The 26,894-nt window shown below is 41.3% G+C and overlaps 1 protein-coding gene across 2 annotated transcripts in view; it reads right to left on the bottom strand.

The window, feature by feature from the left end:
* The window catches only part of LOC101176418, a 109,213-nt gene that overhangs the window by 3,236 nt on the left and 79,083 nt on the right, over positions 1-26,894 (bottom strand). For both annotated transcript variants that reach the window (XM_030798483.1, XM_030798482.1), the window contains one exon: positions 12,690-12,799. In XM_030798483.1, coding sequence (XP_030654343.1) covers positions 12,690-12,799 — 110 coding nt within the window. The remainder of the gene's footprint in view (positions 1-12,689; positions 12,800-26,894) is intronic.

Genomic DNA, 26,894 nt, shown 5'->3' with positions numbered 1-26,894 from the left:
AAGATGGATAGGAAGAATTAATTGATATGCAAGTCTTCTTCCATGACTCAGAATTTAATATCCTGGCAAAAACATCTGGATCCAGTCCTAACACATTGGTAGGGTGACTCTTTGAAGCTTGAACACAATAGGCTATAGTGAATAAGGTAGAGTTGCTAGAATAAATTTGGTGGAGTATCAAGGAAGGGTCAGAAGGAGATAGAAATGTTAAAATGGATTTATTAGTGAGATCAGAGAATTCTTCATCTGTCTATATTCCCCAGGAAGTCCCAGAGGGTGTTCCTTTGACTAAAGCAATACGAAATGCACTGATGAGAAAGCACTGGCTTCTTTTGAGAAGTGGCAATGGTGTCTGTCCCTCATAAACTGCAGTTGATAGTATGAGATGCTGCTACAACACTGGACTTCTTAGCATCAATCAGGATAACAGGATTCTGAAATGTGAGGGGCCAGGCAGCAATTCTTAAGTGACAGTAGCAAAGTATAGGTACATATGATTACTATAATGGACAACCAGATTGGAAGATGCCTCAGCTCTCAGGCACCTGTGGGAGTGGCTAAGAGACCAAGGTATTCCCACTGGTGAGACAGATGAATGGCTAACTAGAGTGGTACTTAACTTGTAGAATTAGAAAAAAAAAAAAAAAAAAGGAAAGCTGCCACAAGCACACTTCAAATTGGATCAAATGGACCCATGAACTCAACCTGTGGTTATTTTCCCATTGTCCAAGAGCATAATTTGGATGGATAAGCAATGTAGCGGCAGAATCTTCCCACAGGTTCCCTAGCCTATTGAGTAAAAGCCATTAGGGTAGGAAGGGACAAGTGGAAGTCTCTGAAACTATCCAGCACAACCCCACAAGCCAGGAGACTGTACCCAAGTTAGCACTATTCCAAAAGAAAATTAGTGCCACCAGCAAAGAGAATTGGTACCACCATTTCTGCTGGATGATGTTCTCCAGCATCTCTCTATATAATTCACCTGTATGGTGCTTGGAAAAATAAACTGACAGACCATGGTGGATGACAGTGGACTACCATAAACTTAATCAAGTGGTAGCTCCAATCTCAGCTGCTGAGCCAGATGGGATATCTTTACTAAACAGACCAACACAGCCTCTGGCACTCAGTATGTTGCTATTGATCTGGTGAATATGTTCTTTTCAATCCTCATCAATAAATGGGATCAAAAGCAGGTCTCCTCTAAGTGAGAAGGACATCAGTACACATTGATAGTCTTGCCTAAGGCTATGTGAAGCCTCTTGGGCAATGTCACAAAACAGTCTGCAGGGATCTTAATTGTCTTAATATTCCATAGGCATATGGACTATACTGGCACACTATCTTGATGGCATTATGCAGATTTAACCTGCTAAACAGAAGTAGCAACTTGAGTTTCAGCGGGTGAGAATGAAACCTCACAAAGATTCCCCAACCTGCCCATCAGTGACATTTTTAAGAGTCCAATAATCTAAGGCATGCTGGCACAGAGTCTTTGAGGTAAAGCACAAGATGTTAGCTCTTGTACCCTATTCTGGCTTTCTATTGCAACATAACAAACCACCCCCAAACTTACTGATGTAAAGCACCACAATATGGCTAAACCCATGGATTCTGTGGGTCAGGAATTTGGACAGAGAACAGCAGGAATGTCTTGTCTCTACTTTTAGATTCCTGCCAGCTTTGCTAAACTGGGCATCCATAATAGAATTCAGCTGTAATCCCTTAAAGCTTCCATTTATGTGAAATGAACTAATTTCTCTCCTAGGTATCTAGAATGATATAGTGATGTGCCATACTTGGTAGAACTGAGAAAATAGTCATTCAAACCATTTTCTGTCTTCTGTAGCTCAGATAAAAAAAACTCTAGTTAAGAAAGGCTGGCTAGAACCTAAGTTGGGAAAACTCAAATGGCTGGGGGTGAAACAAACTGGGCTGAAATCTTCTGGAGTCATCTTCGTTTACATTTCTAATGCCTGAGCTGTGTCACTGGAAGGCTGGGCTCAGTGAGGACCATCGAATGAAACACCAACATATACCCTCTCCTTGTGGCTTAGACTCTTCTCAATACAGCAGTTTGCAAGTAGTTGGAAGAGGAAGGATCCTACTGAACAAGAAAGAAGTGACCTGGTCTTTTATGATCTAGCCTCAGGAGTCATATAGTATAGTACTGCACTATATGTACTGTGTGTGTGTGTATATTATATACATATATATTTTATATATACACACACATAAGTATATACTATAGTATACTAAAGTTATGTAGTATAGTACTATACTGTATAGTACTATACTATATAGTATAGTAGCTTTCACCATACTCTATTAGTTGAACCAGTAAAAAGCCTAGCCAGATTCCAGGGGATAGAACATAGACCCCCTCTCTTGATAGAAAGAGTGTCAAATAATTTTGAGGTGTTTTAAAGCCACTTAAAAATATTTAGAAGTCAGAGATTGCAAATACTTCTCTTGGGAATATTGCTCTAACTCATTTTTTGGGTAACTTGCAAGGCTGCCAGTTTTGAATGTCAGAGTAAGATCTGCAGCAGATCCCGGCTATGACACAAGTGGCTCTTACACTCATGCTAGATGGCCGGCAGATTTAATGGTGCTACTTATTGCAAATAAAGATGCTATGTGTATGGAGTCTCTGACAAGTTCAGTAAGGAGAGTTGCAGCACAGATCCTATGGTTCTGGAACTAGGCCTTCTTTCTCCAACAGAAAAGTACATACCATTTGAAAACTAGCTCCATCCTGAACTCTGACAGAGATGAATCTTCTGCACATGGGACATCAAGTGACCACGCAGCCAGAGCAACCCCTGTTGAGCTGAGTATTTTCAGATCCACAATGTTGGTCACAATGTCAGGCAGGCACAGCAGTAATCCATCATACAATGAAATGGGCCAGAAGAGATCCAGAGGGTGCAAGTCAATTCCATCTGCCCTAGATTTCTGTGTTATTTACCTCTCTTGTTCAGTTCACATCTAAAGTCTTTTTTTTTTAGACAAAGTCTCTGTCCATCACCCAGGCTGGAGTGCAGTGGTGCGATCTCGGCTCACTGCAACCTCCACCTCCTGGGTTCAAGCGATTCTCGTGCCTCAACCTCACAAGTAGCTGGGATTACAGGAGTGGGCCACCATGCCTGGCTAATTTTTGTTTTTTTAGTAGAGACAGGATTTTGCCATATTGGCCAGGCTGGTCTCAAACTCCTGACCTCAGGTGATCTGCCCGTCTCGGCCTCCCAAAGTGCTGGGATTACAGGTGTGAGCCACCATGCCTGGCCCTAAAGTCTTATAATTTCCTATAACCAACCTATGAGGACAAAAACTTGAACTTAGTTCATAGATGGGCTGCCTTAATAGGCTGGTGGTAGTGAAAAATGTGACTACCACCAGGCTAGAGTCCCATGGAGGGGTGGCCCTGAGGACAGTGAAAGTTACCCCTCCCAGTAAGCAGAGCCGAGAACAATGCACTTGCTCATTCTCTTTGTAGGGCGGGAGAAGTGGTCTGAGTTAAGGTTATATGTGGACCCACTGGCAGTGGCGAATGGCTTGCTGGTTGAGTCAGAAGCCTCAAAGAAGATGGACCTATAGTACTGGACACATAGCATGTAGATTTCTGTCTCACATCAAGGCCCACAAGAGAACCTCCTCTGCAAGTGAGGCACTGAATAACGAGATGATAGGATGTCCTGAGGATACCAGCCAGCCTCTCTCCCTAGCCACTGCATGACAGAGGGAACATGGGACAGGGATAGAGGCTCTGCATGGCCCCAGTGGCATTAGTGCCATCTCACCAAGACCAGTCTAGCAACCGCTGTCCTGAATATGTGATTTTCACCAGAGAGATTGATGTGAAACACTCCATGTTGTACATGTCTTGAAGAAGACTAGCCAGTCACTTGGTGATAGGCTTTTTACATCAGATGCCTTCTACAGTGATTCATTCTTTCCAGAATAGACACTTATCTGGACATGGGATTGCCTTCCTTGCCCCAATGCCTCTGCTAGCACCACCCACAACTTACATTCTGACATGTTTCCACAGGATGTTTGAGGAGTTAGCATTCCAGGGGAAACCCTTGACCAATAGATGCCAGAAGCCAGGAAATGTTCCTCTCTTCTGTCCTTTGGGAGGACAGTCCTAAGATATAATCTCTATAGTTCCTCAGAGAGCCAAGCAGGATGGAGGCCCACTTACCACAATAGGGACCAGTTCATTGGAGCACCTTGATCAGCCTTCCCTCCTCTTTGATATCTCTCAATCTCCCATTCCTGGTGCGTCTATTTCCCAAAAACAAACCACCTGCATTCATGCACTTTTACCAGGCTCTGCTTTCTAGAAAACTAAGGCTAAGACACTATCTCTCTTGTGCTTATTCATAAAGCATGCTTTTTCTGTAAAGTGAGAGGTCTGTGTGTTATAGTTCAAGAAATTACTCACATTGGCACCAAAGGGGTGTGTATGTGTGTGTGTGTGTATGTGTGTGTGCATGTGTATTTAGGTAACAAGGTTCCTGCCTAGGTACTGTGGAGGCTTTGAAAGGATTCTGCTCGTGGCTGTGGCACCCATCCCACTGGTCTTCAGGTAGGTTGTGCAGGTGCTGCCCTGTCCAACGGGGCTTGGCTGAAGAGTAAGTGAGGGCTTCATTCACCAAGCAGAGCACTCTGGCACAAGCTGCATCTACACAGCGGAAGGGTGTCTCTTCCTAATTTATAAAAGGAACTGTCAGCTCACTAAGCCCCGTGCCCTAGAGGCACTTTCACCCAAGGAGGGCATATTTTCTTTTCTTTTTTTTTAAATTATTTTAAGTTCTGGGATACATGTACAGGATATGCAGGATTGTTACATAGGTAAAAGTGTGCCATGGTGGTTTGTTACACCCATCAACCCATCACCTAGGTATTAAGCCAGCATGCATTAGCTATTTATCCTGATGCTCTCCCTCCCCCTGCCCCCACCCTACAGGTCCCAGTACGTGTTGTTCCCCTCCCTGTGTCTATATGTTCACATTGTTTAGCTCCCACTTATAAATGAGAACCTACAGAGTTTGGTTTTCTGTTCCTGTGTTAGTTTGCTGAAGATAATGGCTTCAACTCAACCCATGTCCCTGCAGAAGACATAATCTCATTCCTTTTTATGGCTGCATAGTATTCCATGGTGTATATGTACTACATTTTCTTTATCCAGTCTATCATTGGTGGGCATTTTGGTTGATTCTATGCCTTTGCTATTGTGAATAGTGCTGCAATAAACATATGCATGCATGTGTCTTTATAATAGAATGATTTATATTCCTTTGAGGATGAGTTCGTGTCCTTTGTAGTGACGTGGTTGAAGCTGGAAACCATCATTCTGAGCAAACTATCGCAAGGACAGAAAACCAAACACCGCATGTTCTCACTCATAGGTGGGAATTGAACAATGAGAACACTTGGACACAGGGTGGGGAACATCACACACTGGGGCCTGTCATGGGGTGGGGGGATGGGGGAGGGATAGCATTAGGAGAAATACCTAATGTAAATGACGAGTTAATGGGTGCAGCAAACCAACATGGCACATGTATACATATGTAACAAACCTGCACGTTGTGCACATGTACCCTAGAACTTAAAGTATAATAATAACAAAAAAAGAATGATTTATATTCCTTTGAGTATATACCCAGTAATGGGATTGCTAGGTCAGATGGTATTTCTAGTTCCAGGTCTTTGAGGAATTGCCGCACTGTCTTCCAGGATGGTTGAACTAATTTACATTCCCACCAACAATGTAAAAGTGTTCTTATTTCTCCACAGCCTCACCAGCATCTGTTGTTTCCTGATTTTTTAATAATCTCCATTCTGACTGGCATGAGATGGTATCTCACTATGGTTTTCATTTGTGTTTCTCTAATGATTAGTGATGTTGAGCTTTTTTTCATATGTTTGTTGGCCACATAATGTCTTCCTTTGAGAAGTGTCTGTTCATGTCCTTTGCTCGCTTTTTAACGGGCTTGTTTGTTGTTGTTTTTGTAAATTTGCTTAAGTTCCTTGTAGATTCTGAATATTAGACCTTTGTCAAGTGGGTAGACTGCAAAAATTTTCTCCTGTTCTGTAGGTTGTCTGTTCACTCTCATGATAGTCTCTTTTGCTGTACAAAAGCTCTTTAGCTTGATTAGATCCCATTTGTCAATTTTTGCTTTTGTTGCAATTGTTTTTGACATTTTTGTCATGAAATCTTTGCCCATGCCTATATCTTGAATGGTGTTGCCTAGATTTTCTTCTAGGGTTCTTACAGTTTTGAGTTTTACATTTAAGTTATAATTCACCTTGAGTTAATTTTTGTATAAAATGTAAGGAAGGGGTCCAGTTTCAATTTTCTGCATATGGCTAGCCATTTCTCCCAGCACCATTTATTAAATAGGGAATCATTTTCCCATTGGTTGTTTTTGTCAGGTTTGTCAAAGATCTGATGGCTGTAGATGTGTAGTCTTATTTCTGAGTTCTCTATTCTGTTCCATTGGTTTATGTGTCTGTTTTTGTACCAGTACCATGCTGTTTTAGTTATTGTAGCCTTGTAGTATAGTTTGAAGTTGGGTAGCATGATGCCTCCAATTTTGTGCTTTTTGATTAGGATTGTCTTTGCTATTCAGGCTTTTTTGTTGTTGTCCCATATGAATTTTAAAACAGTTTTTTTCTAATTCTGTGAAGAATGTCAATGGTAGTTTAATGGGAATAGCATTGAATCTATAAAATACTTTGGACAGTATGGCCATTTTCAGAATATTGATTCTTCCTATCCATGAGCATGGAATGTTTTTCCATTTGTTTGTTTCCTCTCTGATTTCCTTGAGCAGTGGTTTGTAGTCCTCCTTGAAGAGGTCCTTCACTTCCCTTGTTAGCTCTATTCCTAGGTATTTTATTTTCTTTGTAGCAATTGTGAATGGGAGTTCACTCATGATTTAGCTCACTGCTTGTCTGTTGTTGGTGTATAGGAATGCTTGTGATTTTTGCACATTGATTTTGTATCCTGAGACTTTGCTGAAGTTACCTATCACCTTAAGAAGCTTTTGGGCTGAGACGATGGGTTTTTCTAGATATAGAATCATGTCATTTGCAAATAGAGACAATTTGACTTTCTCTCTTCCTATTTGAATACCCTTTATTTCTTTCTCTTGCCTGATTGAGGGCACATTTTCTAATCACCAGAAAATTCTACTATGGGCAGCAAAGGCCCAGCATCCACCTACTCTCCTATCTCTGCTACTCACATCTTGATGCCCCTACACTCGGTTCAAAGCTAAGAGCATTTTCTGAATTAATTAAAAACTCAGAACATAGCTCAGGTCCAGAGCTAGGGAGAAAACCGTATGTTTTTTTGGTTGAAAGAAACCTTAGATATTATTTAAGGTTAGCCTATCCCTTTCATTTGACAGATAAGGAAACTGTCTACAGAGCCTCTTCTGTATTGCTTCCTACTCTCACCAGGCCGGATGCCAGGCTCCAGCCAGGGCACCACTCAGCAGTATGTGTGACCCAGCTCAGTTTCAGTGAAGAACTATTATAATTGACTAAGTGACTCCTTTCCTAAAAGCAACTTTATGAAGATGAGTAAAATGAGAAAATGAAGCACCAACCAACATTTTGCAAACTTACATTATATACTTTTCACTGGTGCATGATGTTTTTGGAAGAGTTTCTGTTTTCTATGAACACTAGGCAATCTCTTTTGACTTTGGTCACTACGCACCTGTGAAATTGAGGACATCTTGTTGCATTCATATTATTTCAATGTACATTGAATACCAAGCCAGAAAAGAAGAAAGAAGAAAAGAATGGAAGGAAAAGGGATTTGTTGAATGGCCACTTGATTGTTGTGTTTTCAAGTCATGGACATTACATTGGGGACTTTTGACTCACTGGTGACACAGCTTTCAGTGTGTTCTGTTGTCATTGGTAATTGATCATATTTCACTCTGAAATGAAAGATGAGACTGACAAAAAATCTTGTTATAAAGCCCCTGGCTAAGAGGAAGGCAAGAAAGAAATACAGGTAAGCTAGTTTCCAAGAAATGAAATAAAGAACACGAGAGATCATGCTGTGGCCCAGGCTTAAAGAATTCTTGAATTCCCATCTGAGTTCTGTCAGTTACCTTGATGTTTCATGTTGGTTTTTCCTCATTATTTTACCCAGGTGACTGCTTCTGACCCTACATAGGTTAGGGGATTAACTGATTATGGTGACGTGCTTGGCATCCTCCATGCAAGGAAGGAGGCTGCCCCATCCCCTATTTTGGCCCAGAGCAGATAGCTGAGCTGGAGTGTGCTTTAGTCATGACTCTCCATGGTGTACATTTTGGAAACTGAAGACCCACCTGCTGACCTGGGCCTTGAAAACCTCACAACCCCAGTCTCCGTTTTGTCTGATCCCAAGGAAGATGAGACAAAAAAGCCACGACACTCCTGCCCCCATCTGCTGCTGACCATTGCTGGGGATCTGCACTCTTCCTTCTGCCTGGAGCGAGTGGGAAGTGACCCTGGAGGAGTATGGTTTGAAGCATGGATGAGATTTCTGCAGATCTTCATCTGGGCAGTGGGGAGGGTGTTCCAAAATGTGAGAGACTCATTTAGGCAGTTAGTGAGGGTGATCCCATTCTCTCTGCTCAAAGTAGCAGGGAGGGAATGGGAAAGGCCCTTTTATGCAATACTGGATAGTGGTTCAGAGCCCACATGAAGGAACCCCACTTCCTGGTCAGAGTCCAGGTCTGCCGTTTATGAACTCTGATTTGAGGCAACTACCTTAACATCTCTATGCCTCAGTTTCCTTATGTGGGAACTGGAGACTTAGGCTTGCTATGTGAAGCCCAGTTCAGAACACTTTACTCATGTTGCTCCAATTAATCCTCACAACCATCCCAGTAGGTAGACACTATTATTATCCCCATTTACAGATAAGAAAACTGAGTCACAGAGCTGGGAAATGGCAGAGGCAGCATTCAAATCTAAGCAGCCTGGGTCCATTATCAATGTTCTTAGCTGCTCAGTAGATTGGGGAACAATATCACTTTCTTCATAGAGTTGTTGTGAGAATTAAATCAGTTTATCATGTTGAGTGCCTACCACAAACAGTGCCTCCCCCACTGCTTGCTCTAAGCAGGTGCTCACTAGATGCATGCTACCTCTTGTTAAGCTATCATGTGGGGCTGGTGACGAAGACACTGAAGTGAGAGAGAGCATAGGAATAAAGATGGGACAGCAGGAAGCAGTGAGGTACATCTGAGATGACTTCGGTCTTCCTTTCCCTGGCAGTCCCCTCTTCTCTTCAAGCAGCAAGGATGATATTATTGGGGTCCAAAGGTACATAATTTTAACTCTGCATAAAATTCCATAAAGAAATTTTGTTTTCAGTTTGCATTAGGTGATCTGTGATCTCATCCCCACAGTTTTGAAGCTCTGAGCACAGGCAAAAAAATCAAATTACTCAGGCCATCCTGCCCCAACAGGCTCTTCCTTTCTGTTTCAGCTTCCTAAGAAACACCCTTTTCTCCCAGGGACTGACCTGTGTTCTGCTCACTGTGTTTGCTGCACAGCCCCCATGGCCAGACCCATTTTTTGCCCTGCTTTGCCCCTTGCTACGCACCAAGAGGCTGACTCTAGGAATCTCCTGCCAGCTGGCTTCCCATAGGGCTTTGTCAGCAGAAGGCACCAGCAGGAAATGCAGGAGGAAAGAGGTCAGGGCACTTCTTCCTGTCTTCACTGGTGTCTGACAAAGCTTGCTATGCTTTGCTGTGGTAGCTACCATGGAACGAGGGGAGTTCGTTCACAACTCCTGTCCCCAGGGCTCTGGTAACTTGGTAAATCTATTTCCTCCTCTTGTCCTTTTGGCCCTAGGAGTTATCGTGTCTTCCCAGTGTTGCTGGTGTCTGGTGCCTTGTCACCCTTGTTTGCTCCTTATCCCTTTGCACAGCACTGTAAGACACACCTGATTCACACTCCATTTGTGCCATCTGATTGAACTCAGGGCCCTGCCACAACCATGGCTGACACATCTACATGCCCAGGATCACTTTACCCATGAGGCCCAGAGGTGGAGCCATATATTTTCCATTAACTTTCATTGTAGAAGTTAATCTTGTTGAAAATGTCAGATAGTACATTTTTAATATTTATTGACACTAAAATTAGAATTGATAGATAAGCATGAAAAAGAAAACAAGTATCATACATATTCACAGCACACAAAGATAACCACTATTTTACCATGTGCATTTTTTCCTATTACAAAAAATGCATGTACTATTGTTTATTGGCTGAAATATTGTGAACAATTTCCTTCATCAATAAATATACTTCAACATCAACGCATTTATTTCTAATACCTCACCAAAACTCTTAATGACTACAGAGTCATATCTAAGCTTGTACCATAGTTTAATCAGTCCCCTATTAGCAAACATTCGAGTAGGTTCCAATTTTTCCTTGTTATAAACAGTGCTGCAATAAACATCCTTGTACGATATAAAATACTTGAAAATACAACACAATCAACTTAGTCTTCCTAAACCAAAACCCACACATAAACAGCAGCAGCAGCAGGGTCACTCCCTCTCAAGAGATAATAATATCTGCCTCCCCTGCCTCCCACTGATGTTGTGAGGTTCAACTGAGAAAATGTATATGTAAGTTCTTTATAAACTGTAAAGTGTATGCGGTGGTTATTATAGTATGAGCTTATTCTTTCGTAACAACCCTGTAAGACAGCACCGTGGATATATCCTCAAGGCACATTGTACTGAAAATTTTGCCAGACATAAAGAATTGAAAGCTTACTTTTAGGCTTTTATATATTTATTTCTCTTTAACACAACAAAGAATTGTGTGTTAGAAAAGCAGCCTTCCTGTACAAGAGTAAACTACCAGCTGGCAGTGCATTCTATCTGTTCTGGTGCATGTCAGCTCATTACATCCCCTCGAGAGGACCACTGCAAACAATTGAAGGAATTTGAGTTGCCTAAAAAGTCCCCATGGCTCTGAAAGTCCCTCCTGTAATACTGGTTACCCCAACTCCTAAAGCAGATTAGTCATAATGACTGCTTTCCATTCCTTTCCTAATAGTCTCTTCTTAAAAGCACTTTAGATAACTCTGCTTGATTAAAAAAAAATTGAGCAGCAGTTCCGTTTTTTTTAAATGGGAACTTTTATGTCAAGTATAGAAGCTGCACTGACATCTCACATGAAAACCATCCCATCACTCAGCAAGAGGCACTCCATTTTGGATGGATTCTTGATTTACTTTCTGTGAATCTAAGTTCATGGATTTTCTGCTCTTGCTAAGGCAATACTATTAAAATGTCAGAACACAGTTTCCCGGAGCAAGAGTCTATATAGTTTTCAACTCTTAATGAGAGGCATCAGCCAAGTTTTTAAAATCTTGACTTGAATCATGCTTAATGCTATTTGTTAACTAGTGTGAAAAGGTTTCTATGTGTTAAAGTGGTAATGTTCTACCAAGGTAAATGATGTTCTGGGGCATGATATTCTATCTGGTTGCTTGCTTTCTATCCCTATTCGACTTTTTTACAAAAATTCAATGGAGGGGACATAGTCCTACTTTATAATGTTAAGAAGCATTTTTACTTTAAGTTCACTTGAATTAAGAAAAGACACAGGGCCGGGTGCTGTGGCTTATGCCTGTAATTCCAGCACTTTGGGAGGCCGAGGTAGGTGGATCACGAGGTCAGGAGATCGAGACCATCCTGGCTAACAGAGTGAAACCCCATCTCTATTACAAATACAAAAATTAGCTGGGCGTGGTGGCAGTCACCTGTAAACCCAGCTACTCAGGAGGCTGAGGCAGGAGAATCACTTGAACACAGGAGGCGAAGGCTGCAGTGAGTCGAGGTAATGCCACTGCACTCCAGCCTGGGCAACAGAGCGAGACTCCGTTTCAAAAAAAGGAAAGAAAAGAAAGAAAAGACACAAGACACAAAGCCTCCTCTTGAACTGTTTTCTCAACTACTTGATCATCTGTGTCTCTTCTGGGAAGGACGGACAGGCAAAGCAGGGCCCAGTGTTCATGTGCTGAATGTAACTTGCCCTAACATCACAAGAAGCCCAAGGGCTTGTTTTCTGTGTGAGTCAAGGAAACACCTGCTACCTCGTGAGACAAGCCTGATCCAGGGGTATTGGCAAGGAAAGGTATGCAGGCCTTGCACAGAGATACTGAAATTGCTTTTATTTCCTTCCTTCCTAATTTTGTCTCTGTAGATGTCTCACTGTTTCCATAGGCTTATTCATCTCTATCACCACCACTACCCCCACGTTTTTTTACAGTTGTGTATTCAACCAGAGAAAATGAGTTTAAAAAAACAATTATGATAGTGAAAAAAAGAACAGATTCAAAACTGCCATATGTGAGGCCCATGGGAGTCCCTGATTAATTTTCATTTTTATCATTTAGTTCTGAGATTGGCCTGTTTCAGTAAATGTGAGAGCAAGTGTGGTTATGGACTTGATTACCTTGCAACCTTAAAAACAAACGAACCAGCTTGAGTCTTTTTCTTACCATAGTAGGTTCCTGTTAGGCAAGAACTGTAACTCCATGAGCAAGTTGTCCCAACACCACAGGGTCAGACCTTCCTCACATAGCAACTCTCAAAATGGGAATTTGAGTGGATTTTAGAACACAGTCAGCTAACCTTGAGAACATCATGGTTGTAGGCAAAATTTTCCATTCCTCTATTTGTCTCTGTGCTCCGTCTTTGGGTCCATATTCTCCTACACATTTTGCATGCTTGAAATACTGATTCTGAAGGAATAATCAATTAGCAAATAGTTACAAGGAGTAGGACACTCAAGGAGTCTAGTTGAAAACAAAGGACCAGCATGATAATTGTACAAAAAGTACTTGTAGAAATTCAAAAGTGGAGAAATCACTATATATTGGGAAAGATTAGGAAAAGTTACATATAAAACAGCAAGGTGAGCTGAGCCTTAAGTAGGCAGGAAGGTTGGATGAGACTCAGCAGGGTAGACAGGAGAAGCCATGGCATTTGTGGAGTACGAGTTGACAGAGGCAAGGAGGTAGGTTTGGTCAGGTGTGTTAAGGAGACAGTGAGTCTGGTCAGAAAGGAGTTTTCAGGGAGTGGAAATGGCACCTAAGGCAGCATATTGTTAGGCACCAGTTTATTGAAAGAAAGCCTCCAAGTGCAGTGGCTCCCACATGCAATCCCAGCAATTTGGGAGGCCAAGGTGGGCAAATCACTTGAGCTCAAGAGTTTGAGACCAGCCTGGGCAACACAGCAAAACCCCATCTCTACAAAAAGTACAAAAATTAGCCACACGTAGTGACATGCACCTGTAGTTACTTAGGGGGTTGAGGCAGGAGGATCACTTGCACCTAGGAGGTTGAGGCTGCAGTGAGCCATGATTGTGCCACTGCACTCCAGCTTGGGTGACAAAATGAAAAAGAGAAAGAAGGAAGGAAAGAAAGAGAGAAGAAAGAAAGAAAGAAAGAAAGAAAGAAAGAAAGAAAGAAAGAAAGAGAAAGAGAGAGAGAAAGAAAGAGAAAGAGAGAGAAAAAAGAAAGAAAGCCTAGGGGATTTGGATTTCATCCTATAGGCAGTAGAAAGTCACAGACATTTTTGGGCAGGAGACAGGCATGGAGGAAGAGATCTCTAAAGATGACTAATCTGATGCTAATCACCAAAACCAGTGCCAGGAGACTCCCACACAGTCCAGCTGTGAGGCCATGAAGCCTGGGAGACTGGGATCTGTCCACTGCCAAGAACTCTGGAGGCTGCCCAGGGTCCCCTTGGGAAACACCTTGCAGAGAAAGCCTTTCCATTTCTCTAAAAATCTCCAAATTCTAATCCCCTACTTTGCCCTTGACGATCTGGTCAACTATGCTGTACTAAGATGTTAAGAGCAGATTATAACTTAAAGTAGGTACCAAAGGACACAAAATTGCACAGGGATGAGAAATATTAAGAAGCAGGCTCACTATGAGAAATAACTTTTCATAGAAGCCTTCAGAACATATCTAGTAACATCTAGTTTTCAATAGCAAGAAACACAAAAACAATTCGAGTGTTCTGGGATGGGGGAAGTTTCACAAGATGCCATTTACTTCAAATATTTCTTCAAGTGGTGTCATTGGGTTGTGGTTGGTGGCTATGACACCAAGAGAAAGCAAGTTAACTTGGATTAGGTCTCTTTTCTGCTTTCCAAATTACATAGATTTCTCAGGGTCTTTGCCTTCCCCACATCTGGACTCCAGGAATGAGTCATTTAAGGAGGCACCCCCAGACAGGAGCTTCTGTTCTCTACAGTGTTCTAATGTGCACTCTGTGCTTCGACTGCCTGTCAGACAAACCAGGGAAGAAAGCAGGAGTCTCTAAAGCAGTCATGCAAATTTCTCCAGGCTTACAGTCTCAAAGAAATTGGGCCTGGCCAAAATGACCTCAGGCATCCACTGAGGAGAAGAACTTGCTTCTAAGAACTTCTCTCCAGCCTTCCATGTTTCCTTCCATGACAGGCATCTGTGGGGTGACAATTAGGTGTGGTGGGTGGGCATTTCTGTGGGCTGGCAGCCTATTTTAACTTCCAACTGTGGGAGTGAGCTTTAACTCTGTGCTAAAATTAGGGGAACCCAGCAACTCCTGTGGTTATTTCAATCAGTTCCCACTTATTGAGTAGCAGCGGCACAGTTAAGTAATAACATGGTAACCTTGCCAAGACATAAATGAAATGCTGAGTGTTGCCCAGTTGGAGCTGAAATCGCTTCAATGATCTAAGCTGAGAGCCAAACCAACAAAAGGGCTGCTGGCCTCTGGGGGTGGGGGAAACTGGGGACATGGAACAGAATTCCCAGAGCAGCTCCTTGGATGCTAGGGGCAGATTTAAGGGAGTGGGCACTGATTGGCCTGGCAATCCAAACTTCACTACAGAAATGCCAACAGCCCCAGGGGTCAGAAAGGCTCGGTTTGCTCTCCGTCCAAGAGAAGACACGTGGGCTCTGCCAGAGGAGCCCACTGCCAGACCCAGGGCTCCTGGAAAGACCTTGGCCCCTGGTGCTTGAGTTCACACCGTGGCAATGAATGTAATCATGATCCAGAGAAGGAGCTCCCAAGCCACACTACGGAGAACATTTTTCTGATTGGCTCTGCTATGAGAGGATGGTTTTCTCTAGCTGAGAGAGACAGAGATGCCATGCCAGCTCCCAGTTCAGACCGGCAGGTGAGGTCAAAAGAAGATCAAAAGAAGGAGAAGGGCAGAACCTTGAAGAAAGGTTCTATCCAGGATACTTAGGGCACCAAAGGGCCAACAAGCCCTAAGACATCCCCCTTGGGTTGGGGTTAGAGCTGGGGGAGGGACCTGCGGTGACGGAGGTCATTGATAACTGCAGATTAAGCACTCAAATTTCAGTTCATGCAGGACTCTTTAGCTCTCCTTCCCCACTCTTCCAACAGTCTTAGCCATTTTACTCTAATGGTTAAGTGGACCTGAGTTCAAGTCCAGTGTGCACTCCAGGAGTCAGGGCCTACACAAGGCCAGGAATGCCAGGAGACAGGATTGTTGGTGACCATCTCAGAAGTCTGCCTGCCACACATTATGATCATTTAGCCCAGGGGTGGCCAATCTTTTGGCTCCCCTGGGCCACATTGGAAGAAGAATTGTCTTGGGCCACACATAAAATACACTAGCACTAATGAAAGCTGATAAGCTAATAAAAAAAATCACAGAAAAATCTCATTATGTTTTAAGACAGTTTATGAATTTGTGTTGGGTCGCATTCAAAGCTGTCCTGGGCTGCCTGCAGCCTGTGGGCCACGGCTTGGCCAAGCTTGATTCAGCCTGAGAACCGAGTGAGCACCAGAGGAGAAGGAAAAAGGAAACCTGTCCACAGCACTACCTGTTTTACAGTGGCTGTCAACTCTGGCTGCACTTTAGAATTACTTAGGAGCTTTTTAAAAATACCTATATCCGGGCCCCACACCACATATTCTAATTTAACTAGTCTCAAGTGGGTGCTAGGCTTCTTCCCCATGTGATTCCAATGAGCAGCAGGCCAGGCAAATACTGATTTCATCTTTCTAGCAAAGGTTAGGTAAGGAAGGGGATTTAAGCTTTGACTAACACAAAGGATGAGCAAAAACTCTGAGGGGTTTCCAGGTGGAAAGGCATGTTAAAGGTCACCAGACAGATCCTGTTCCTCCTGACCTGAGAGCACCATCCCTGACACCATCACCTCCACACCATCCCCGACAAGGACAGACACCTTGACCTCTGCACCCCCTTCTCCCCCACACACACTCGAGGCCAGGCAGTTCACAGTGGGACACAGCTGACTGCTCAAAGGTTACCTTATGTTGAGCTGATTTCAATGATCTCTTCTATTCTTATTCCTATCCTTTGAGTTTTAGTAGAAAGACATAAAGAAAATTCCACATGATGTTGTTTAAAAAAAAAAAATCTGAGCACCAGCTGTGTTACTGGATTGAAGGTTTGGCCCTGTTGTACTTTCAAATAACGATGATGCCTGCCCAAGTCAGAGGGACAGGTCTTAGCAGCTGTGAAGCTCATCTCCTCTCTCTGCCGCTGGAAACTCACCTGCCCTGTGTCCTAGCTTGTCTACACCACAGCATCTCTCATCTTCTAACAGTACCCGGGGGTTAAGAGCTTAATGGGTTTCCTTGACTTTTGTTTTAACAATTACCTTCACTGCATTATGCTAAAATTGAGGCTATACAAAAAAAAAGTCGCTTTTATATCATTAATTAAGTAATGTTTTCATTTTACAAATTTTTTTTTTTGAGATGGAGTCTTGCTCTGTTGCCCAGGCTGGAGCGCAGTGGCACGATCTCGGCTCACTGCAAGCTCTGCCTGCCAGATTCACACCATTCTCCTGCCTCAGCCTCCTGAGTAGCTGGGACTACAGGTGCCTGCCACCATGCCCAGCTAACTTTTTATATTTTTAGTAGAGACAGGGTTTCACCGTGTTAGCCAGGATGGTCTCGATCTCCTGACCTCGTGATCTGCCCACCTCGGCCTCCAAAAGTGCTGGGATTACAGGCGTGAGCCACCGTGCCTGGCCTTACAAATATTTTTTTAAAAGCCTATTCTGTTTCCAGAAGTGGTAGTTTACAGAGAAGTTAATGGTGAAGCAAAGGCAGACCCAGTTCCCCCTCCTGGGAGCCTTACCTATATAATCACACAAACACATGTTAGGCCACACCTGTGATCTGGGGTGTACATCAGAGGTACCTGGTGATTTGAGGGCACATCACCCTTGCCTGAGTGTCAGGGAGGGCTTCTCTTGAAGATCTGAGGCTTTAGCAGAGATGGGGAGGGTGAGGAGGAGTTAACTCTGGGGAGGGTGGGGGCCAGAGCATCCAGACAGAGGAAGCCTTGCAGGCAGAGGCCCCGGACTGGGAGGGAACATGGGTAGGAGGAATTGAAAGGAGAGTTGTGTGACTGAGACCCAGAGCAAGGGAAAGTGGGCTGACAAAGGGGCAGGAGCCATCTTAAAGTGCATTATGACCCTAAGAACAATGGAAAGACATCAAAAAGTCTTACTATGCAGGGGAAAATGTTTAAATGTTAGCAGGAAACTTCACATAAGGTAATTCCTCACTGGCCAATTCATACCATTATTCTGCATTTAGGTTTTAAAACATGGAAAGTTCCTTTTAAAAGCCAAAACATCCTTTTTAAATATCCAAAAGCCTCTATCATTTATTCATTCATTTGTTCATTCTACAACTATTCTTGAGCACCCACTATGCACTGGGCCCTGCCTCTCGGTCACCGCCAATGTCGAGCTTACATGCAGGTGAGAGAGACAGGCAAGGAACAACAGCCGCATGGCCAGGGGTCTCTCCAGGGCTCTTGGTACTCCAGTGCCTCCCTGCACCCAGCCATCCTCAAAGCAACATTGGTATGAATGAGGCTGAGACTCACAGAGAAAGACAATAGTGGACAAAACAAAGTCATGGCTCCCTGCAGGCTGACAGCCTAGTACAGGGAGCTAAGAACACATAACAGATAAATAGCTATACACACACCAGGTAGTTATAAATGCCATGAAAAATAAGACGGATAAGAGGAGTACAGAATGATGCAGGGCTTGCTATTTTATATACGATGGTCAAGAAAGTCTGATTAAGTGTCATTTGAGCAGAGAATGTGCTAGGAAGCTCTATGGAGGAACAACATTCCGGGGAGATGGAATCACAAATGCAAAGATTCCGAGGTGGAAGCATGCTTGCTTTGTTGTGGGACACAAGGAAGTCAGTGTGTCTGGAGGGGTGCACAGGGAGTGGCATGGCAAAGGAAATTGCCCCTCAGGAGCAGAGGGTTATGTCAGAGGGGAGGCGCGAACCAGGTCGCACAGCACTTTCTAGGACGTAATAAGGAGTATGGATTCTATGTCGCCATGGGAAGCCAGCAACCTTGCACGAGGTGGTTAAGTGCTGAGAGAAGATAAATCAGGTTAAGGGGCTAGAGAGAGACTGGAAGGCTGGGGAGGCTGTTTGAAACAAACGGGCGGAGGAGCGGTCTCTGAGGAAGTGACTTTAGGGCTGAGTCTTGAAATATCTGAAGCAGCAACCATGCAGATTTCTGGGATAAGCCAGTTCCAGGCAGAGAAAATAGCACTGAAGTGGGAATAAGCATGACATATCCTGGAAAGAGCAAGAAGGTCAGCGTGGCCAGGGCACAATACCAGAGGAAGCAGGGGGAGGAGGCCAGCCCTGCGGAGGCCGTGGGACGGTACTTGGCTTTTATTCTAAATACACTGGGAAGATTTTCGAGGACTGTAAGTAGAAATGACATGGTATGTGTTTTCGTGGGATTACTCTGATTGCTGCATTGGGAATAGACAATAGCAGGGAAGAAGTGGAAGCAGGGAGACCAGATAGAACCCTGTTGCAGTAGCTAAGGCCTAAGATGGGCAGTGGCCCAGACAGAGGTGGCTGCAGGGATTAGGTTCAGGACATATTTTGAAAGCAGAACTGGCAATACTCACTAATAAATGGGATATGGAGGTAGAAGAAAGAGAAATCAAAGATGACTTCTGTTTTTGTTGTATCTTGCTTGTTTGTTGAGGGAACTGGCTGAAAACCCAATAGATTTTGGTGGCTGTTCTTGACTAAGAAGAGTGTGGAACAAAGCCACAGAGCCACAGCCCCAGACAAGACCTGGATGGAGCGCTACAGCCTGGTGGTGCCAAGACTGGGAGGGAAACAGAACAGCACTATGAGACAGAATCCAGAAGCAAGGAGAGGAAGGAAAGGCCTTGGACCCCCTAAGGAGAAGGAGGTTGGGAGGACCTATTAGGGAAGACTTCACAGCTATGCTCCCTAGATTACTTTTGTGATCATTATGGAGTAAAACTGACTTTGCATCTGTATGTATTTACAGGTCTACGGATTTCAGTCATTGTATAATATACATATAAAACCACGACCACGATCAGGATACGGAACAATTCCATTGCCCTAAAAAACTCCCTCATGGCATCCCTTTTTTTGTTTGTTTGTTTATTTGTTTGGTTTTCAGATGGAGTCTCACTCTGTCACCCAGGCTGCAGTGCAGTGGCGTGATCTCAGCTCACTGCAACCTTTGCCTCCCATGTTCAAGCAATTCTTCAGCCTCAGCCTCCTGAGTAGCTGGGACTACAGGCAACTGCCACCGCGCCCGGCTAATTTTTTGTATTTTTAGTAGAGACAGGGTTTCACCGTGTTAACCAGGATGGTCTCGATCTCCTGACCTCGTGATCCGCCTGCCTTGGCCTCCCAAAGTGCTGGGATTACAGGCGTGAGACACCACGCCCAGCTGAGACTGGATTCTTTCATGCATAATGCCTTTCAAAGGCCTCTGAGATTCATCCACTTGTTGCTTTTTATTGCTGAGTAAATATTCCAATGTATGGATGTACCACAGTTTGTTTATCCATTCATCCGTTGAAGCACACTTACAGTATTTCCAGATTTGAGCAATTAGGAAGAAAGCTTTTGGCAGGCACAGTGACTCATGCCTGTAAGGCCAAGGTGAGAGGATCAGTTGAGCCCAGGAGTTTGAGGCCAGCCTGGGCAACATGGTGAAATCCCATCTTTACAAAAAATACAAAAATTAGCCAGGTGTGCACTTGAGCCATGGAGGTCGAGGCTGCAGTGAGTCATGACCATGACACTGCACTCCAGCCTGGGTAACAAAGTGAGAAGACTTGGCCTCAAAAAAAAAAAAAAAAAAAAGCTGCTAAAAACATTCATCTGTAGGCTTTCATAAGAACATAAGTTTTCATTTCTCTAGGCTAAACACCCAGGAGCAGGATTGCTGGGTCATATGGTAAGTGCATGTTTAACTTTGTAAGAAACTTCCAAACTGTTTTCCAGGATGGATGCTGCATTTTGCAGCCCCACCTACAATGTGTGAGACTTTCATTTGCTCTACATCTTCACCAGCACTTTGTGTTGTCAACATTTTTCTTTTACTTCAATAGGTAGAAGTTAGAACCACAATTAGCTATCACTACATTTGTGGTGGCAACTTACCCTCTTAAGTTTTTAAGTGCACTACATTTGTAGTGGTAGCTAATTGTGGTTTTAATTTATATTTCCCTTATGACTAATGATATTGAACATCTACTTAAGTGTTTATTTGCCATCCTTATATGCTCATTGGTGATGTGTTCAAAACCTTTGCTCATTTTTTAGTGGGTTATCTGTTTTCTTCATGTTAAGTTTTGAATAATCTTTACATATTCTAGATACAAGTCCTTGGCCAGATAGGTAATTCGAAAATATATTTTCCCAGTGTGTGTATTGACTTTTCATTCTCCAAGATAGATCTCTCACAGAGTGAAAGTTCTTAATTTTGATAAAGTCCATTTGTCAATTTTTAAAAATAAATTGTGCTTTTGGTGTCATGTCTAAGAACTCTGCATAATAACAGATCATAAAGATTTTTTTCTAGGTTTTTTTCTAAAAGATTTATAGTTTTACCTATTACATTTAAGTTTATATTCCATTTTGAGTTAATTTTTGTATGAATTGTGAGGTTTAAGTCAGGGTTCTTTTTTTGCATATAGGTTTTCAATTGTTTTAATACCATTTGTTGACAAGATTATTCTTTCTCCATTGAACTGTTTGTGCACCTTTGTCAGAAATCAATTAGCTGTCTGTTTTGGGGTCTATTTCTAGACTCTATTCTGTTCCAACAATCCTGAACCTTTTCCTTTGTCAATACCATACTGTCTTAATTACTCTAGCTTCATAATTAGTCTTATTATCGGGTGGTGTGATTCCTCCAGTCTTATTCCCTTTTAAAATACTAAAATAATTGCTTTGAATTTTCATATAAACTTTTTATGACTTTACTTTTTGTTTTTTAAATGTTTGTAACAGATGTATTTTTCTTTTACTGTTGTAAGGACACTTAACATGTCAACATACCTACCCTTTTAAGTTTTTAAGTGCACAATATTAATTGTAGGCACAATATTGTACGGTAGATCTCTAGAACATATTTGTCTTGCATAACTGAAACTTCATACCCATTGAAGATGAATCCCTCATTGCCCTCTTCTCTTTATCCCTGGCAACTGCAGTCCTACTCTCTTATTTTATGTATTTGGCTATTTTAGATATCTCATATAAGTGAAATCATACAGCCATTTGTTTTTATGTGACTGGCTACTTTCACTTAGCATAATGTCCTCCAGGTTCATTCATGTTGTCACATATGGCAGGATTTACTTCTTTTTTAAGGTTAAATAATGTTCCATTGTGTACAAATACCACCTTTTATTTAGCCATTCATCTGCTGATAGACACTTAGGTTGATTCCATATCTTGGCTATTATGAATAATGCTGCAACAAACATGGAAATGCAGATATCTCTGTATATGTTCTTAGGAGATATGTCTATTCAAGGTTCTTTGCCAATTTTTTAGTTGGGTTATTTTATTTTTATGCTATTCAGCTGATGGTGCTTTTAAATCTTACTTTAGATATTAAACTCTTATCAGAATATGGTATACAAATATTTTCTCCCATTCTGTTGATTGTTTCCTTTGTTATACAGTATCTTTTCAGTTTGATGTAGTCCCACTCGTCTATTTTTGCTTCTGTTGCTTGTGATTTTGATGTCATAGCCAAGAAATCATTGCCAAGACCAATGTCATGATGCTTTTCCTCAATGTTTGCTTCCAGGAGTTTTAAAGTTTCAGGTCTTATGTTTAAATCTTTAACCCATTTTGCATTGATTTATATGTATGGTGTCAGATAAGGGTACAATTTCATTCTTTCACATGTATACATACAGTCTTTTTAATACATTTAAAAAGCCATATACCATGATGAAGTAGGATTTATCCCTGGGATGCAAGGATGGTTCAACATATGCAAATCAATTAAAGTAATACAGGACATTTAAAAAGGATTCAAAATTACATGATCATCCCAATAGATGTAGAAAACGCATTTAACAAAAATTAAAAACCTTTCCGTGAAAAAAGAAACCCTCAACAAACTAGGTATAGAAGGAATTTACCTCAACATAATAAAGGCTGTATATTAAAAGCTCACAGTGATGTCATACTCAATAGTAAAATAACAAAAGCTTTTCCTGTAAGATCAGCAAGGCAAGGATGCTCACTCTCAACATAGCACTGAAAAGTATTTCTATGCAACATAGTACAGGAAGTCCTAGCCAGGCCAGAAAAAGAAATAAAAGTCATCCAAATCAGACAGGATGAAATAAAATTACCTCTTTACAGATGGCATGATCTTATGTGTAGAAAGCCATAAAGACTCCACAAAAACCTATTAGAACTAATAAATGAATTCAATAAAGTTGCAGGTACAAAAATCAGTTGCATTTCTATAGGCTAATAATGAACTATCCAAAAAGGAAATTAAGAAACAATTCCATTTACAATAACATCAATAATTAAAATACTTAGGAATAGGCAACAAAGGAGATGAAAGAGTTATGTACTGAAAACTATAAAGCATTGATGAAAGAAAGAATACATAAACAAACGGAAAGATATCATGTATTCATGGATCAGAAGACTTAATATTGTTAAAATGTCCCTATTACCAAAAGTGGCCTATAGAGTCAGTGTAATTCATATCAAAATCCCAAATGGCATTTTTTACAAAAATAGAGAAAACAATTTTAAAATTCACATGAAGCCACAAAAGACTCCAAATAGCCAAATCAGTCTTGAGAAAGAAGCACAAAGCTGGAGATATCACACTTCCTGATTGAAAAGTATATTGCAAAGCTACAATAATTAAAACAGTAATTGGCATAAAAACAGGTATACAGATCAATGGAACAGAAGTGAGAATTCAGAAATAGATCCACATATATACAGTCATCTGATCTTCAACAAGAGTGACAAAAATGCACAATGGAGAATGGATAGTCTCCATATAAATTTTAGAATCAGCTTGTCTCTACTTACAAAAATGCGAGGTAGGATATTTTGATTGGAATTGTGTTAAATCTACAGATCAATCTGAGGCTAACTGACCTCTTTACAACTTTGAGTTTTTCAGTCCACGAACAGGGTATGCCTCTTCATTTATTCAGGTCATTGTTGATTCCTGTAATTACCATTTTGTAGTTTTTTTGCACAGATCCTGTGGGTGTTTTGTTATATTTATAGCTAAATATCTCACTTTTCAAAGCTACTATAAATTTTTAAAATTTGTTTTCTAATTATACATTGCTATTACATAAAAATATTATGAATTTTTCTTTACTTACCTTGTATCCTGCAATCTCATTAAACTCACTTCTTTGTTCCAGGAGACTTTTTTGTAGATTCCTTGGAATTGCCTTCATAGACATATATGACACATGGTGAATAGGGACAGTATTATTTCCTTCTTTCCAATATATATGACTCACTTATTTTAGTTATCTTTTTTATCTGTTGTCTTTCTTGTCTTTTATGTTCAACACTGTGCTTGCTTGAACTCCCAGCACAACGTTGAATAGGAGTAGTGAGTATGGAGATTGTCTTGTTCCCTTCTTTAGAAGCAAAGTACATAATCTTTTATCATTAAGCTTCATGTCAGCTAGTTTTTTATACATGCTATTTATTGTTTGAGGAAGTCCCCTTCAATTTCCAATTTTCTAAGAGTTTTTATCATGAATAGATGTTGAATTTTGTCATGTGATTCTTCTGCAGCAAATCAAATGAATGTGTGATTTAGGTTCTTAAACTGTTAATATAGTGGATTACACTTGGTCATGGTATGATAATTCTTTTTATGTATAGCTTGATTTGACTTGCTAATATGTTGAAGAGTTTTTTGTGCTTATGTTAATCAGGAATACTGCTCTGTAGGTTTTTTTTGTTATCTTTGTGTTTATTATCTTTTTTTGTATGTATCTTTATAAGATGCAGATGCAGGTAAAGCAGTGATTAGAGGAACATTTCTACATTAAATGCTTATTTAAAACATTTAATAATGTTAGGAAAAAAGAAAGGATTTAAGTCAACAATGTAAGCCTTCACCTGAAGAAACTAGAAAGAGAAAAACCCAAAGCAAGCAGGGGAAAAAAGCAATAAAAAATAGAGCAAAAATCAATGAGACAAAACATATGTGTTTGATATCAGGTTAATGCTGGCTTCATAATATGAGTTAGGAGTGTTTTCTTCCATTTTCTAGAAGAGATTGTGTAGAGTTGATCTCATTTCTTCTTTAAATTTTAGAAGAATTAATGAGTGAAATCATCTGTACCCTGTAGATTTTTTTTTCAGAAGAATTTTAACTACAAATTCCATTTGTTAATAGTTATAGAACTATTTAGGTTATCTATTTTATCTTGAGAGTCCCGACAGTTTGGGCTTTTCAAGGAATTGGTATAGTTCTTCTCAGTTGTTAAATTTATGTGCGTAGAGTTATTTGTAGTATTCTCTGATGCTTTCTTTTTTATTGAGTTGTTTGTAGTATTCCCTGATGCTTGTTTTTTTATTGTGGTATGTAGGACCTATAGCAGTATCTTCTCTTTCATTCTTGATATCAATAATACTAGTCTCTCTCTTTCTCTCTCTCTCTCTCTCTCCCTCCTCCTCCTCCTCTTCCTTTTTCTCCTCCTCCTCCTCCTTTTTCTCCTCCTCCTCCTCATCCTCCTCTCTCCCCCACTCCACTTCATCTTATTAAAGGCCTATCAGTTTCATCAGTTTTAATGATCTTTGCAAAGAACCAACTTTTGGGTTCTTTGTTTATCCTCTGTTATTTTTCTGTTTTCAATTTCATTGATTCTATTCTTCATTGCTTCCTTTGTTCCTATTACTGCCATTAAGAGATTGCTTGGGGGCTGGGGTATGAGTGAACAGAGAAAATACAAAAGTATTAATGGATTTTTGCACGCTTTCTGAGAGTTAGAATCTCCCGCTCCTTGAACCATCTTCTCCTGGAGTTCTCTCTGCTCCCTGGTGCCCACTTCTGGCTTTCAGGCCATGTTGTGTTCAGAATGGGAGATCTCAGAGAGGAAAAATAATAAACTCACCATAAATTCAGTGATACTCCAAATTCTGGCCTTTTTCCTCCATTTGCTTGCTACTATTTAATTTTTGTGTTCCTTATACATTCTGTCCAGGTTCTATAGTTTCCTCAGAGCAACGAGGTGGAGTGTGTTTCTTTCATCTGACCGCATATACTTTGAGCCAATTCAAAGAAGGGCATAGGACCTGATATATGGAACCATCCTATCTTCCACCATCACTATCATTCTATCTCCATGAGCTTATCTTCCACCACCACTCCATCTCCATGAGTTCCATAGAGATCCCCTGCAGGTGAGATTAAGATGACTTCAAAGATTGGCACCCCCATGACTAGACAGATCCTGGAGAGTTTAAAAGCATTTTTTCCCTTTAGAAATCAATTCCTACTACATAAGAATGGGTAGTTTTCCCCAAAGGGGATATTTAGTGAATACCATCTTGGGGCACTATGTTCCATTGTGGTATAGGTTGCCCTGACGGCCTATGGTTGGTTTCATGAAATTATCTTCCAAGCCAGACTGACTGTTTTTGAGGTGACTGGATTTTTCTTCGAGGAAAAGCAAGCTTACCTGTTCTCCAGGCTCACGCATACTCCCTGTGGTCTTTTCTGATGCTAGGTAAATTTGTTCCAAGTTTCCCATGCTCTACTAAGAGTACAGGATCAACCAGAGCTGGGCATCCACATCATCCTCGTAAAGTGGAGTACCAATTCTCCCAGTGCAATTGGAGAGGAAGCCCCAGTGGCAATACTCTTGCAGGCTTTATGGAAAGGTAAGTGTGGAGGAAGCCTAACACTAAATGAGAAATCCATACCTTTCCTACATGCCTGCCTGAACCAAATAAACCTTGTGTTACTATACAAGAGCTTGTCTTTTTAATATATTTAAAAATTAAAGTCAACATGGACATAGGGTGGGTGGCTCAAATTGAATGGTCATTGTGCACCAGGCTGGTTATCTCACTGTTAGTTACACAATAAAAGAGGATCAGATAAACACAGACATAACCTCTGCCTCCACTGATAATGTAAATCATCCCTTGTATCATTTGTCTTTCCTTCAGGCTGGATACAAAAGGCATAGAAATGAACAATTCATGCCTAAACATAGAAGAGCTTGAAAGCTAGTGCATGTCAGATGTTTATTCTAGGTCATCATTAAGGGGTTGAGTGGATTTGCTTATAAACACAGGCTATTCTGTCAGTGGAGAGTGGGAGAGATAGAGTGTGTTTTGCAGTTGGAGGCAGCTCTTTTAAAGCCACATTGCAACTTTTCTGCCATGCACAGTAAGTTATACAGATAATTCTTTTTATAGGTTATGAAATGTTGTTCCCTGAGCAGTGGAAAGTATAATATGCTATAGAAACAA

The sequence above is a fragment of the Nomascus leucogenys genome, chromosome 18, assembly GCF_006542625.1.
Source record: "Nomascus leucogenys isolate Asia chromosome 18, Asia_NLE_v1, whole genome shotgun sequence".
NCBI lineage: Eukaryota > Metazoa > Chordata > Mammalia > Primates > Hylobatidae > Nomascus > Nomascus leucogenys.
This window is presented reverse-complemented; position numbering and strand designations above follow the sequence as displayed.